We start from the raw sequence: 16,741 nt of genomic DNA on the forward strand, positions 1-16,741 counted from the left end.
AATTATGGAATTATTTCCTAATTCTCATATTTATTTAATTAATTTCTTGAATTAACGGTGAGGATCCTTACAGTAACATTCTCGGAAAAAAAAATTTCCTACCATATTTTCAGTAATTAAGATTCCCGAATAAAAAAAAATCTCCTATGCCAAACATCGACTTTTTGACCACTGTAACCCTTATTTAATAATTAATTACCAAATTGACATTAATTATAAACTATTTCAAAAATTTAACCTTGCTTACAAACATAACACCAATCTGCCCTTGTTTGACCGTTGACCATCAAGCCTACCCGAGTATCCCCTCCCTACTCGGGTATTTTTTTTAAAATTTACCCTACCCGAATAGTCAAGGAAATACCTGAATATATTTCAAAAATCTGAAAAAATTGTTGAATTATTTACCCGGGAGGGGGCTACCCGGGTAAATTTCCTCAACTCTTGGACTGGACTGCAAATTTGAAACATCAAAAGCTGGAAGCTCAAATGAACATTTACCACCTACGAAGGGAACCACAACCACCCATTTTCTCTTTCAGCTACTGCCATGGCTTCAACAACTTCTGCTGCTGCTTCAATGCTATTGTCTGGCTCATCAAGCTCTCGCTGTGGCTCAATGCCTTCAACAGCCATGACCACCACTACTCCTGCAGATCTTCATGGAATGAACTTTTATCTATCAGATGGTTCCAAATCAAAGCAATTATACTTGTCCCATCCTGCACTATCATCTTCAGCTTCACACCCAACCATTACTCTTGACCTCACTTCAAATCCAGCCAATTCTTGGAGCAATGGCTTCCTCAGCTATAGTGTTCAACATATGATAACAAGAACGTCCTTAACAGCATAAACCTTGGAAGACAACCAATGGAAAATATCTACCATTCCTACATGCAAAGGAATAACAATCCAAAATATTGAAGCAACGAAAGAGATAGAGAGAGAATAGACGGTAGAACCTTCAACGCTGGAGTGAAAGATCCCAAATCCAAAATAAAGAAGAAAATTTACGGGGTAGCCCTCTCTACTCGGTAAATAATTCAACAATTTTTTTAGATTTTTGAAATATATCCGGATATTCCTTTGAATATTCAGGTAGGGTAAAATTTTTAAAAAATACCCAAGTAGGCTTGATGGTCAACGGTCAAACAGGAGCAGATTGGTGTGATGTTTGTTAGCAAGGTTAAATTTTGAAATAATTTATAATCAAAGTCAATTTGATAATTAATTATTAAATAAAGACTTCAGTAGTCAAAAAGTCGCCAAACATCCCCTCAAGAACAACATTTTTTTATTATTAAATTATCACAAAGTTTTTACCTTTATTTTTTGAACTTTTAACTTAAAAATAGCTTTTAGATTAAAAAAATTGTCACAAACATGCTCTTAATATTAATTAAGAAATTTCGAGTAAAAATCTTCTTTAAATAAAACAAAAATATTAATTTAATATAACATGTGTTAAACTGAATGTAAAATACAGAAAACTGAATATAGAAAAATGAGTAAATACCCTTTTTAGTCCCTGGAAATTTTTGCGAAGCACAATTTAGTCCCTCGGTTTTAAAAAGTCACATTTCAGTGTCTGATTTTTGAAAAAAAAGGACACGTTTATCCTTCTGTTAAATCCAATGTGACGGCCCACTTGACGGACGCCAGCTGGAACGTTAAGTGGCTGAGTCACTAACGTCCTGGCCACATGGAGAGAAAATGACGTCGTTTAGATAGGTCCCTTATGTCTAATTGGATGTTTGGACATGTGACCGTTGCATGAAAGGGTGAGTGACCTAATATAGTCCCTGTCAAATTAGAAACCCTAAATCAGCCTAAGAATAAAAAAACCCCTAAAACATAATTTGTTGAAGATTGAAAATAGTGTCAAGTAGAAGGTGTTTACTGGCTATTTTCTGGTGCGTAGAAGAAGATGAGTATGTCATCTGGCTTGGGGGGATGAAGTACGACTACGTCTTTTGGGTGTAGAACAACCTGACGAAATGGAGGTCGAAGGTGCAAGATGTTGGTGAGCAAGAACTGAGTATGAATGTGCAGGAAATAATGTTGTGATGATTGCAAGTGTTGTAACAATGAAATGTTATGTACGAAATGTAGTTTTTCTTCAATGAAATTGAATGACTTGTTGACAACTGCGATGAATAAAGTTGAGAAGATGCAATGTAGTTCTGTTATTTGAGCTATAAAATGTGTTTATGTGTATAATGCTAACTTCATGATTCAATACAGTAAATGTCAAATTTGTTGCTGCAAATGGGAATTTGAGAACTGGATATTGGAACCTAATGATTTAAACTAGACCCCAACTTAGTCCCTGTAATTATGTATCAAGGGCCAAATAGGTCCTTGAAAAATGCTATCGGGGCACGTTTTGGTCCCTGACAGTTAAAATTTGGACATGACCTGTTTAGACTAAATTGGACACAAGTTGCATTTTAAAACCTGCATTTTAATCCATGACACATTGGATTGCAGCATAAGCCAGATTGCAGCAAATGACAGTACATAATTGAATTCAGCAAAGGAACTTGTAGTAAAAAATGCAGCAAAAGAAACTTGTAGTCAATAAAGATATCAGACAGTACAGAGACATAATGCAGCAAAAATTGGACATGAACATATTGCATTGAAATGTGTCCAAACAGCAACGACCAAAACCCAAACATGGACCACCTGCATTGTAGCCAGAATCAAAAAGACTCATACGCAAATTTAAAAATCACCATACAGATACAGATTGCAGCAAAGAGAAAAAACTGATATAAAAAAGGAACTTGTAGTCATTCATAATGGAACTTGTAGTCAGTTACAATTCAAAACTCTTCCATCATAATTAAGGCCTGCTAGAACTTATGGTCCACATAAACCATTCTAAACCATCCTTCAAACTATTCCCCTGTTATTTTTTTTTGCTTCAAAATACTCCTAGACATAGACATATTGTGATTCAAAAAAAAGCATATACTTCAGTTAAATGTCTTAAATACAAAAAAATGGGGGTACTAAAAATACAGTCATGAACATTGTTGCCTATACAACAAAAAAGTGAACCCCTATACAAAAAAACTGTATCCAACAATCATTTAAGCTGGTCTTGGTGGCCTAAACTCTATCTGGGTCATTGTGGACAGAATGACGAAGTCTGCCCATTTTCTTCCAGTGAAGGTGAGCTTCACTATAGAGCAGTTGGCCAAGCTTTATGTTCGCGAGATTGTGAGGCTTCACGGGGTGCCCGAGAGTATCATAAGTGATCGGGACCCGAAGTTCACATCTCGATTCTGGGAGGCGCTGCAGGAGAGCTACTATAATTTCAAGCATCGTCCGCTGGAGTTCAGTGAGGGTGAGCACGTGTTTGTGAGACTTTCACCTGTCACCGGTGTTGGTCGGGCACGCGGAGTGAGGAAGCTGAGCCCGCGATATATTGGGCCATACCAGATCTTTGGTAGAGTAGGACCTGTTGCCTACCGGTTTGCCTTGCCTCCGAACTTGGCTAACATCCACGACGTGTTTCACGTGTCTCAGCTTCGGAAGTACATAGCAGATCCGTCGAACGTGGTGCAACCTGATGATGTGGAGGTTCGGGAGAACCTGAAGACTCCCGTCGGACTACTAAAGATTCTCGATCGTGGCAAGAAGCAGCTGAGGAGCAAGATCATTCCAATGGTCAAGGTGCAATGGACCGGAAGAACTCCTGAGGAGTGTACTTGGGAGCGTGAGGACGAGCTTCTCCGATAGTACCCCGATTTTCGAGACAGGTATGTTTCTGATTTTGAGGACAAAATCTTAAAAAGGTGGGGTGAATGTAAAAACTCGCACCGTTAATTAAGGAATTTAATTAATTAATTATGCAAAAAAATAGGAAATGATTCCATAATTGACCCTAATAATTATTATAAGGCTTATATAATTATAGTAAGTGATTAAGAATGCTGAAAGTCGCTTTTCGGAGGAAAAGTGCAGATACCGGTTCTGCTAGTCGGTATAAATGCGTACCGAAAAAGTATCCCGGAAAATTATGAAAAGTGCATGATAATTACTAGAATATTATATAGGACTTGTAAAACGAGTTTCAAGTTAATATAATGAGAACTGGTGCCAGAAACTGATACTGGCTATGAAAAGCGCGTACCGGAAAGGTGCTCGAAAAAATATAATAAAAATATGATTATTCTTGGAAAAATGAGTAGATTCAGATTCCAAAGTTTGGGATTAAAATGCTAAGCGTAGCTATTATTGTTAATACTGTGCTGTATTTTAAGTGGACCTATAAATGCTTAATGACATTAAACCCTAGGCCATATTGGAGGCTGCCTACGTGAGTCTTTTGCTGACTTCCCTTCAGCCTTCTCTTCTCCCCTTGAAGTCTTGGCCTTTTCTCATGAAAAGGGACCAAGAAGTCACCTTTGTTGAGAGTTTTCTTCCTAGAGTTGTAAACACTAAGCTTGTAAACAGTGTGAGGGAGTTGTGAAGCATTTCTGAGTTGTATTGGGCGTTTTTGGGGCTGTTCTTGCTGAGTTTGTGTGAGTGGAGCTTGTTCTTGGTTTCTTGAGCTTCAAGAAGCTACCTTTTGGCTTAAAGGATCAAGCTTGGTAGTCCTATTCGTGTCTTGCTCAAGTCAGAACCTTGGTGCTGTGTAGAGTGTCCCTTGTGTGCCTCATTTTCGGAGTTTTGATGCCTTGGAGGTATAACATGAACACTCTTTGTCATTTTGAGGTTTAAAGCTTGTTTAATCAACTAAAAAGAGGAACTTTAACCATTTGAGTAAAGGAATGTGTTTCTGGGTTCATAGCGTGTTGGGTTATATCTGTTTAGGGATTCATTGGACTCTCAATCGCTTTTGGACCTTTAAATTTGAGATTATGCAGAAGTTGGCTCGAATTTCTGCATCCTGTTGAAGAAGTATTCAAATATTTTTCGTGTAGTATTCGAATACTTGTTTATGGTAATCGAATACTCCTTGGAGGAGTATTGGAATACTTTTCTGGGAAGAGAAGTATTCGGATACCTTTGAAGAAATATTCGAATACTGGAAAGTATTTGAATACAGTAAGGTTTGGTATTCGGATACTGAGGTATTCGGATACTGAGGGGGGAGTATTCGGATACTTGCGAGTATTCGAATACTTTAATGGAAGTAATCGAATACTTTCTGGAGACAGGGAGTATTCGAATACTCATTGAGGAGTATTCGAATACTCATCGAGGTGTATTCGAATACCTCCTGCAGAAAATGCATAAAACGACTTATAATGAGATGGAAAGCCTTAATCACTTAATGTAACCTTGATAGATGGTTATTGATGATTACTTACTGTATAAACAGATTATGATTGTACTGTTTGCGGGCTTTGAGCTAGTGTGGACTCTTGGCTTGGATAGTTAGCTTGCAAGGTAAGCTTTCGTGTCCTCGGTTTAGCCATGTTGTGGTTCCACCATGTCCCATGGGGGTATGGTATATGCATGTTGTGTTACATGCTTTTGATGTTTTGGAAATGCTGTTGAGCTATTGTATGTTAGTGCCTTGTTGATATGCATGGAGGTGTTCCACCTATACGGTAAGCCTGAGTATGTAGAACATACAATATGGTGAGGCTGTGGGTGAGGTGCAAGTGGTGTTCCTTGTACTACATGCAGGTATAGACGTATTCCTACATTTCTCTGGCCAGTAGATAGTGATAAACACACATGCCATAGATATCTGTTGCACTACATAGTTTTGGAACTGATAATGATATAAATGCTTTTAGAACTTATATTGCACATGTAAGTGAGCTTGGGGTGGAAGATCCTTGAGGACCCCTTGTCTTACTGAGATTTCTTGTTTAGAGATCTCACCCCACGTTTGGGGAATGCTTATTTCAGGATCAGGTAATGTTGAGACCTCAGGCGGCAGGAGGCCGGAGCTGAGTTAGATTTGCTGTTATATATGCTGACATGTTGGATGCTGTATTTGCATGCTGCTTATATGCTTATAGCTTCAGTTCATGTTTATGGAGTTTTATGTTAAGACTTGTTGTTTACGCTGTTATTTGGTGAGCATGGGGTTTGTCCATGACACATAGTATTGTTTCGTCTTGAGTCTTTTGGGAGTTGTAATAATGTATCAGGATATTGTCCGGATTACGAGATGTAATGTCGTGATTTAGATACACACTTTATTTAAATATTGAGGTATTTCAGTAGATGTCTTATTGCAATTTACATACAGGCGATATTTTATAAAATTGATTAAGTAATCAAGATGGTAATTGATAATGACGTCGTAATTGAAAAGAAAAAGAATATTCCGCATTTTTAATTAAGCACCGCTTAATACGATGTAATGATAACACTACCGGATATATACGGGGTGTTACAAGGTGTTATAGTTGTGAATTAGCCTGAGGTGACATTTATTCAAAATCTCTAACACAATGGTGGGAATCATATGAGTTTGAGCATCCAGAGCTCCAATCATTTGCAATGCATATCTTAAGCTTCACATGTAGTTCCTTTGGTTGTGAGAGGAATAGGAGTACCTTTGAGGTTGTAAATTTTATTTAATATGTAAATTTTCTTTGCCATATATTTAAAATTACAAACCTAATTGTTGTATATTAATTGGGTTTGTTTTTGTTTAGGTCCACTCAAAAAGAAGAAACCGCATGAAACAAAAGACAATGAATGATGTTGTGTTTGTGATGACAAATTCAAAGTTGGCCAAGAAGAAGCAAGTTAGAATTTTTTTTTGAATATAACATTCATGATGTTTCATCCGAAGATGAATGGATTGTGGAAAATAAAGGAACTTCATCTAATGTTGAAGGTTTAGATGAAGACAATTTAGATCTGGAATTGGATGCTCTAATTGATGAAGACTTGGCTCAAGTTGGAGGAAAGGATGACATTGGTGTTGCTGGTGCCTCTGTAGATGATATGGTGATTCTTGATTTTGAGTTTGACAATGAGGTTGATGGAAGAGGAAGAGAAGATGACATGCCTATACGTCGTGATATAGTTGAAGATCATGTGGAACATAATGTCTTTGATGATAATGATTTGAATGATTTATTAGCTTAGAGTGTGATACTTATTTAAATTATAGTTGGATAATGAGTGGTACTAATTGGGACTATTTTGATTTAAATTATATTTGTATTTTGGACTATATTAAGGTTGTTTGCCTTTGTTTGATTAGTATTTGACGATAATGTTGGAAAATATTGTTGATTGATATTGGATTGGATTTTGATAGTAATGTTGCCTTCGATGATGGATTGATATTATATCCTTAATGACAATGTCATAATGCTGGAAAATAGTGCTAATTGGTATTGTATTGATATTCGATTTGTTTGTTTGTTGATTTTATAAATGGATTAGTATTTGATAAGTTTAAAGTTGTATTTGATGCACCCTAAGATTGCATGCAAATGTATATGTATGGTGGCAGGTGACCTATTTTTCTTAATTATATATATATATATATGCAATATGTATATAAAATTTAATTTTAGAATATAGTTAAAATCTACGTTTTGTATTACGATTTTACATTTTTACATTCGCATTTTGTTTTTAGGTAAAAACTCATTTTTGACAACCTTGGTCATACCTTCCTCTGAGGAAGTACATATCCTAGTGATTCCAAAGTATCTCGTCAGCTTTGCTTTATAACAGAGCTACAAAAAAGAAAAAGAAAAAGAAAAATATTACATGTTCATATAATAGAAGAACAACTTGAGAAGATGAAGAAGATAAACCGACAAATAAGAGAAGAAACATGTGCACAAAAGCTAATTACCAAATGAAAAGATCCGCTAACACATATCCTATTTATACACGAAATAATTTTATTTTTTAATATTTAAGCCCAATAATGGGATATTAATAGGACTAACAATTACCCATGCAGAAAGTGGTGGGATATTAATGATGAACTCTTTTCTCACCTTCAGGTTTAAATTTCAAATTTGAATACTGTCTATAGTAAAACACTAACAAATTATATTAAATTTTGTCGCCTACAAGTAGAAAGTAGTGTGACATTGATACAGTTGTCTGCCATTAACAAATTTTAATAAATTTTGCTGCTTATATGAAGTTGAATTTTCAATAATTTCCAATTAAAATTTTTACAATTTCAATGTAGAAATGATAGTGGGACATTAATTTGATTCTAAAACCAACAATTTAATTTCGAATTTATATTTATTTAAAACTAAATATTTATTTATTTTTAAAAATGGCATGCAAGTATGAACATTTAGTGTGAACACAAAGTTAAAATTGAAGGAAAGCTTGACACGTCATCTTTTTTTTGTTCTCCTTTAAGATATTAATAGATTTTCCTATATCAAACACCTCCTCAATAACAACTTTATTAAATTATCACAGAGTTTTTACCTTTATTTTTTAAACTTTTAAATTAAAAATAGCTTTTAGATTAAAACAAAATTGTCCGAAACATGCTCTTAATATTAATTAAGAAATGAGAAAGGATATTTTAACAACCAATTAGTGTTATTACCAATTAATTTTATCGTTAAATTGATTATGTTGATCCAACAGTTATATTTATTTTTATCTTTGTATAATTATGATTCTCCATATTTAATACTTTATATTTATTTTCATCTTTGTAGGGTTATGATTTCCCATATTTAATGCTTTCACATTAAATATGGGAAATTATAACCATACAAACATGAAAATAAATATAACTATTGGATCAACATAATCGATCTAACGGTAAAATTGATTGATAATAATATTAATAATAACATTAATTAATTGTTATAATATCCTATTCTTAAGAAATTTCGAGTAAAAATCTTCTTTAAATAAAACAAAAATATTAATTTAATATAACCTATGTAGCACCGATACGACACGCGACACGTGACACGATACGACACGACACTCCGACACGTCAATCCTAAAAAATTATGGATTTCGACACGTTGGGACACGTTTTAATATTAAATAATATTTTTAATTTATATAGTGTATATTTCATTTAATATTTAATAATTTAAAAAAAATGAAACTAAATTAATAATACCTATCAACACGTTATAAAGATGGAAGCTTTAATAAAAAAAATAAGAACTGGGATGAGAGAGGGATATAATATCAGATAGAGAGATCAAATCATATTAGAGAGAGATCAGAGAGAAGAAGATACAACAAGAGCGTGATAGAAATTGACAACAATGATGCTGAGATGATCTCTTATCTACTTAAGGGGAAAAAAGACAAAAAGATAAAATTGATATGATCAGGTGGAAGCTTTATTAATATATTTTAACTTTTAAAAAAAATATAATTTTTTTAAAAAAAAATTAAAAAAAATTACGAAAATGCCATTTGACCGTGTCCGACACGGTCAAATTCGAGTGTCGGAATGGTCAACGTGTCGAAAAAAGTCAACCGCATGTCCGACACCGTGTCGGAGCTGTCGTCGTGTCGAAGCGTGTCGGATCCGACTCTTCCTATTTTTACAAGTGTCCGTTCCTTGAATATAACATCTGTTAAACTGAATGTATAGAAAAATTTGAATAATGGAAATGGGAACTGGTAGCCACCAACCACCCATCCTCTCAGATCTAACTTGGCTTAACATTTGTACCTATAAATAACCAGAATACCGCTGCTTCCATTGCGCGCTTAGCCCTCTCTCTCCCTACCTCACAACTTGTGTCCAAAAGGTATGACGTTTCCTTATGTCGCTCTCTTTCGTTCATTCAAACCTCATTATTGTTCTTATAGTCCTTTCAAAGTCTTGGATCTTCGTTTTCCGTATTTGAATCCGTATTTAATGTTAGCATTTATTTACACTTAAAATAAAATTGTTCATAATTCTGATCTATAACCTACAACTCTCCAAATTTCTGAGTAATTCTTCGCGGATTTGCTTATAACTGTTTTTGGGCTGAGATCTACTACCTTCAGGCACTTTATATTTCGCTTATGATATATATATATTATATTAACCTTCATGTTTGAACTGAAATTGACATGAATTTGAGTTAGTTAATTGTTGGATCTAGCTGATAAACTGTTTTTGTTGGTTATTGGCTTCAGGATTTTTAAAAAAACAAAAGAGAAAAAGTGTAAAAATAATAAGAAATGAAGGTGATAGAGAAAATACGAGCTGCTGCAGCGGCTGATCCGAATAGAGTGGTGTTCTCATTCGAGTTTTTCCCACCAAAGACTGAAGATGGTGTGGATAATCTATTTGAGAGGATGGACCGCATGGTGGCTCATAATCCTTCATTTTGTGATATCACTTGGGGTGCTGGAGGATCAACGGCTGATCTAACATTGGAAATTGCAAACAAGATGCAGAATATTGTGTGTGTTGAAACCATGATGCACCTCACTTGCACAAACATGCCTGTTGAGAAGATTGACCATGCTCTTCAGACTATCAAGTCTAATGGGTTACAGAATGTGCTTGCTCTTCGAGGCGATCCCCCACATGGTCAGGACAAATTTGTTCAGACCGAAGGTGGCTTTGCCTGCGCCCGCGACCTGGTACACCTTCTCTAGTCCTCCTGTTTTGCAGGGAGGTTATACTTACAACCTCTGACATCTATTTTCTTTATCGTTGAATCAAAAAATCAAATTAACGGTTATAAAATGACAGTGAATGGAAGCCATTAGTTATAATCGTTAAGTTGATTTTGATCTAAGGTAAAGAAGTGGTTGTAAGGAAAAAAGGTTGTGTGGATAACCTACCTCTCTGATATGAATAAATGAATAATTTGTCTATAGAATTAGTTGCTAGCATGACAATTTCTATATGATATCATGCGTTATCTCATGCTCTATTTTTCCCTCTGCCAACTCTTTGGTTCATTATTTATAAATACAAGAAAAATTGGAATTGAACAAGTCTATAGTTCTAGGACTCCATTTGTTTTTGTGGAGAATGAATGACATGACTTTGATAAATATATTTTTGTTCAGCTGTTTTCTTAGATAATATCTTTCATGAAAACCTTTGATTAGAAAAGCTTTTCAATTGTTAACAGACATACTCTATTATAAATATTTAATGTCTGTGATGCGACTTTAAAATTTGTGAGGGACTAACTTCACGGACAAATCAAGAAGAACAGAGAAATGGGGTCAAGTAGGGGAAAGATTCTGAAATGTGAATGATGTTTCTGTGTTATTGAATTCAGAAAGTGTACAAGAGGAAACTCTCGGCAATGTCCCGGTCTAGATATAAAATGATCAAATCCTCTCTACATTGACTAGCCACCCTTTTATATCCTACACCAGACTTCTAGATTAAACTTGTAACCCACTAACTAGCTGACATACCTTTCTAACTGTCCACGTGTCACTAACTGAACTGCAGTTGCTAAATCTCCTAATTCTATGCATTCAGTTTATTCCTCCTTTGAAATACCTTCCAAACAGCTGGCTGGTCCCTGTTTGATAGTCTATTCGTAACAATCTGATGTGTTTTGCCAATTTACTTCTAAAAAGGATATGCTATTTTCCTCTTATTGAGGAGATATTTTTAGTTGCATTGGGGGAATTTTCAAATGATTACTGCTGCCAACATAGGAGAATTATGAAAAACCTGAAGATGCAAAGAATGAATGCCTTTTTAAAACCAAACTTTCAAAAGTGTAAACAACATTTTCTGATAAGTTATGGAACATTATATTGCATTCTTACTGATGATAAAACCTAAAGCTTAGTTTCATAAATAATTTGATACTAGCTGTTGATCTTGTTAGGCCACTTGTGTGGTCTCGTGTCTTGATTTTGTGTATGCTGATGTTTTTGCAGGTGAAACATATCAGAGACCAATATGGTGACTACTTTGGCATTACAATTGCTGGTTATCCAGGTTTCTTGCCTTTCATTTCATCATTTTCAACTTTGTTATCATTTTCTATCATGTGCTTTTCTGCCCCTTCTTGCCACTATCATTTGCTCTTAAAAATCTATTTTGTTTCTCTTCAGAGGCACATCCAGATGTCATAGGAAGTGATGGATTGGCTCCAGTGGAAGGTTATCAAAATGATCTTGCTTACCTGAAGAGCAAGGTCTTGTCGCTAAATTAGAATCCACCCATATTGTGCCTTAAAAGTTTTATTCATTATCAGTTCTAGAATACAGGATAGAGAATTCTTTTAATCTGTGACTAGCATTCTTGAACAAGTAGGAAAAGAAAAAGCTTAATGAGAAATGCTGCATTCATTGATAAACATGGCTTTTCTTCTTCTTGTTCTCTTTAAAAAATAAAAAATAAAAAATAAAAAAATGAAAAGTAAACAGGCGGAGGTGAACGGAAGGCAAGGGGGATGTTGCTGGGAATTTGTTGTTCATCTTTCTTCCTTTAATTTGTCCTCCGATTCTGAGTTTATGTTCTTTTTATAGGTTGACGCTGGCGCAGATCTGATTGTCACCCAGTTATTTTATGATACGGATATTTTCCTCAAATTTGTGAATGACTGTCGCCAAATCGGAATAACTTGTCCTATTGTGCCTGGAATTATGCCCATTAATAATTACAAGGGCTTTTTCCGCATGACTGGTTTTTGTAAAACAAAGGTAAGCAAAAATTGTTGTGTAGACCTTCTCGTATTAAATATTTTAAATGTCTAATAATCTCAAGGAACTTGGGGTGTCTCAAGAAGGCATAAAAGTCACTTGGATGTTAAACATTGATGTCTCTGTCTACATGCATGCTGGAAAAAAAATATCAGTTCTGCCTTTTCGAGCTTGAAAATATTAATAATAATCAGATTTTGGCAAGTTTATAAAACTGAAGACCATTTCCATTCAGTTCTCGAAAGTTGACATAAGTTTGTGAATGAAAGTTCTCAAACTAATGTCTATTATATGTTTACTTTTTACCAATTTGTTATATTAGTCAACTGTCATGGGCTCTAATATAATGTTTCATTTTTAAATGAAATAATCTAGATACCTGCTGAAATTATTGCTGCTTTAGAGCCTATCAAGGACAATGAAGAAGCTGTAAAGTCTTATGGAATTCACCTGGGAACTGAAATGTGCAAAAAGATTTTAGCTCATGGAATCAAGACATTGCATATTTATACGCTAAATATGGAGAAATCAGCATTAGGAATACTGATGGTTGGCTCTCCTGTTTCACGAGATTTTCTGGCTTGTTATATGCATATTTTTAATATTATTTTTCTTATGACTTCACTTAATTGAAAGTTGCTATTAATGTTATTGCTGGCAGAATCTTGGCTTAATCGAAGAGTCCAAAATTTCTAGGTCCTTACCTTGGAGACGCCCTACAAATGTTTTCCGCATTAAAGAAGATGTTCGTCCAATCTTTTGGTATGTTACTGTTGCAATTGCTATTTCTTGTTCCAAAATATAAGAGGGCTGTTTGTGTTTGTTTGAAGTATTTCTTACTCTCTTTATCCAACTATCATAGGGCAAATCGTCCAAAAAGCTACATATCAAGGACCATAGGATGGGACCAATACCCACATGGGCGTTGGGGTGATTCCGGTAATCCATCATATGGCGGATTAAGTGATTATCAGGTGCAAATAATCACTTAGTGATTTTAATTAGTGGGTGTTTGTCTTTTATTTTCTTTCATTGGTGGTATAAAATTCTTTACACAGTTAACAGTATAGGCAAGATTAAAAATTAAGTGATACAAGTTATTTGGATTACCTGGTTGCAATATGCTTTCCTTGATTTGGGACATTTGTTTTAATCTATTTTATTGTATAAAGGATGCCACTCATGATTCAGCCAGATATGATTCCATTGCAGGTTGAGCAATTTGTAGAAACTGAAACTGCTAATTATCGAATCCAAATGTAGAAAATATTGTAGCAATTAATCTTATAGGAAGCATGTATCCTTTAAGAAGCATCAACTCTGTTTTCTCGTACAATGAATAGGTTAATATGAAGGCTGTTGGGTGTCTGACAATGAAAAACATGGGTTTGGCTGGCAGACTATGTCAAGTGTGATCAGGAAGATGTATAAACCCTTAATTTTGGAAAAAGGAATAGAATATTGGAAGGAAGGAGATATGCGAAGACTAATAACTTTGTGAATGGCATAAAATAAAAGGAAAAGAAAATAAGGACATGAAACACCGATAGAAATTGCCTCTAGAATTGGGTTTGAATCTTTATTGATAAATTCGAATTGGAAATGGGAATCAAATATTGTATCCTTATTGATAATTCCTCCCTCAGAGAACAAACGAGTTTCCTGATTAGTGAGGTAGAAAATTATAATGATAACTATCCCAACCTCTAGAGAAATCCTAGTCTATGGCCTTGCCTCTCTTACTAACTGTCTAACTACCTTACATGTATTCCCTCAACCCTATTTATAATCCTAATGATCTAACTAACTGAAACTGGCCCATATGGCTCTTTGGGCCCTTCATTTTTCCGTTTAACCTATTTTCCTAAATTAGGGTTCCTAACACACTACATTTTAGCTTTTCGAAATTGATAAGTTTTATAGTTCTGCTGCTGCTATAATTGATCACGTGCCATGCAATTCATTTTTCTTGCAGTTCATGCGGCCACGTGCACGGGACAAGAAGCTTATTGAAGAATGGGCTGTTCCCTTGAAAAGTATTGAAGATATTTATGAGGTAGAGTTACTGTACTTGTAATATTGCTAGTGTTCTCACCAACACTTCAACTTCAACTAAATTTGTGCTCATTGTTACATGTCAGAGATTTAAAATGTATTGCCTTGGAAAGTTGAAAAGCAATCCTTGGTCAGAACTAGATGGTCTTCAGCCAGAGACAAAGATCATAAATGAGCAGCTGGAGAAGATCAACATGAAGGGCTTCCTCACCATCAATAGCCAGCCGGCGGTCAATGGGGAAAAGTCAGATTCTCCTACTGTAGGTGGGTGTAAAAGTTGTTGATTTGTATCCTTGCATGATTTTTTCTGAATGTAGGATTAGAGCATTACAATTTGGTATACAACCACAAGTGGGTAATTTGTAATTTCTCTTTATAGTTCCTTTTTTTCCCCATGTTTTCTGTTGGTAAAAGTTACATTACATTAAAAGTGATGCTTGGCCTTTTGAACAGACATATCATTGGTATGGTGTCTTGCAGATCAATTCAAATTGTTATTGCCTACACTATTTTTAAGCTGATCAAGAAAGAGACTATTCTTAAATTACCAAATTTCTGTTGGCCATATATAACTCTTTAAGAGGGGAAGGGTTTTGTTTCAATTTTTTAATCAGGAGTCTTAAGTGAGATGTGGCTATACCACCACTTCATTTTGCCTTCACTTTAATGTAAAATGAAAAATACTGAAAACAACATAGATGATAATGTCCATTGCAATTATGATTGAGGTATTGGTTTCTTATCCATATTGGTGGATATGAGATACACTAAATCTTTTGTTTTGATATATGGTAGGCTGGGGTGGACCTGGTGGGTATGTTTATCAGAAGGCATATGTGGAGTTCTTCTGCTCTAAGGAAAAGCTGGATGCACTTGTTGAAAAATGCAAGGGTCGATCATCTCTAACCTATATGGCTGTGAATAAAGAAGGGAGTTGGAAATCTAATGTGGGCCAAACTGATGTGAATGCTGTGACATGGGGGGTCTTCCCAGCTAAGGAGATAATACAACCAACCATCGTAGATCCTGTCAGCTTCCATGTATGGAAGGATGAGGCATTTGAAATTTGGTCAAGAGGATGGGCATCCTTGTACCCCGAGGGTGATGCATCCAGGAAATTGGTTGAAGAGGTTGGTATATAAACCTACGCACCCATAAAACCTTGAACACCATCTTATAAACAGAAATACTTTGTCTTCTTATAAACACCGTCTTCTTATACCCAATATCAGCCGTTGATTCCACTTGCATCTAATACCTCACATGACTAATAAGTTAGCCATTAGATATAAGTGAAATCAACGACTAAGATTGTGTGTAATGCTTAAAGCATCTTGTCCCTAATTATATATCTTTGGCCTTGGATGCTTAGAGCTTTGATAATTCTATTTGTGTCACAGGTGGGGGGAAGCTACTTCTTGGTCAGCTTGGTCGACAATGACTACGTTAGCGGCGATCTTTTTGCTGTGTTTGCAGATTTCTGAACGAGCTTCTGCATATATTAGTGTTTTGAACTCTGCCAGTTCTGTTGCTTGTCAACCTTTTTCCTTTCTTTTATTTTTTTCTCAACATGATGATTCAAATTACATAGATGGTTCTAAGTTGGAGTGACAATTGAATTGTCTGGACTATATCACTATCATTCTTCGGAGTTACAGGAGTATTATGTCGTTTCATGAAGTCACCTGTACGTTAGACAAGTTGCTCATTCCTCTGAATTTGATGGTTGTAGGAGACTCAATTTATATTTCTAAATATATGTAAGAGTGAAAGTAGAAGTAGAAGATTGAAATCTCGTGTCTTGTGTTTGCTAAGATGAAGGCCTAACCTTCAAGCTAGCAGGGCCTCTTTTTTCTCATTATTTCTTTCTCTCAAACCTCGTCCTGTCTTGAAGAGAAATATCAAATATATTGCTATTACTAATTATATGATCACCTCACTTCAGCGAATTAGAAATTTTTATTAATCCTATCTAAAAATTTAGGAACAGATCATACAAGATATGGCTATATGGGTTGAAAGTTGAAACTTATCAAATGGCATCAATACAAGCAACTTCAGTATTTCATTCGCACCAGGTTGACTGTCAGTCCAGACTTTAAGCGCTATG

At 35.2% G+C, this 16,741-nt stretch overlaps 1 protein-coding gene across 1 annotated transcript; it reads left to right on the plus strand.

Moving 5' to 3' along the window:
- The first annotated feature begins 9,575 nt into the window (after positions 1 to 9,575).
- Positions 9,576 to 16,521, plus strand: LOC133297868 (methylenetetrahydrofolate reductase (NADH) 2-like). Its single transcript, XM_061497092.1, has 12 exons — positions 9,576 to 9,707; positions 10,084 to 10,536; positions 11,809 to 11,869; positions 11,986 to 12,068; positions 12,403 to 12,576; positions 12,952 to 13,125; positions 13,238 to 13,338; positions 13,439 to 13,550; positions 14,552 to 14,632; positions 14,718 to 14,895; positions 15,427 to 15,761; positions 16,032 to 16,521. Exons 2-12 carry the CDS (start codon positions 10,129 to 10,131, stop codon positions 16,113 to 16,115), a joined length of 1,791 nt encoding a protein of 596 aa, XP_061353076.1. The 5' UTR covers positions 9,576 to 9,707; positions 10,084 to 10,128; the 3' UTR covers positions 16,116 to 16,521.
- Positions 16,522 to 16,741: the final 220 nt, after the last annotated feature.

This window comes from Gastrolobium bilobum, unplaced genomic scaffold, assembly GCF_033153095.1.
Source record: "Gastrolobium bilobum isolate Gb01-03AN ecotype WA unplaced genomic scaffold, APGP_CSIRO_Gbil_v1 utg19275, whole genome shotgun sequence".
In the NCBI taxonomy this organism is placed as follows: Eukaryota; Viridiplantae; Streptophyta; class Magnoliopsida; order Fabales; family Fabaceae; genus Gastrolobium; species Gastrolobium bilobum.

Excerpts from the sequence above, each read along its gene's own strand:
- LOC133297868 (XM_061497092.1), top strand. The coding sequence starts at position 10,129 with ATGAAGGTGATAGAGAAAATACGAGCTGCTGCAGCGGCTGATCCGAAT. Across the intron at positions 12,577-12,951 it reads CTGGTTTTTGTAAAACAAAG|ATACCTGCTGAAATTATTGC; the intron begins GTAAGCAAAAAT and ends GAAATAATCTAG. Across the intron at positions 13,551-14,551 it reads GCGGATTAAGTGATTATCAG|TTCATGCGGCCACGTGCACG; the intron begins GTGCAAATAATC and ends TTTTTCTTGCAG.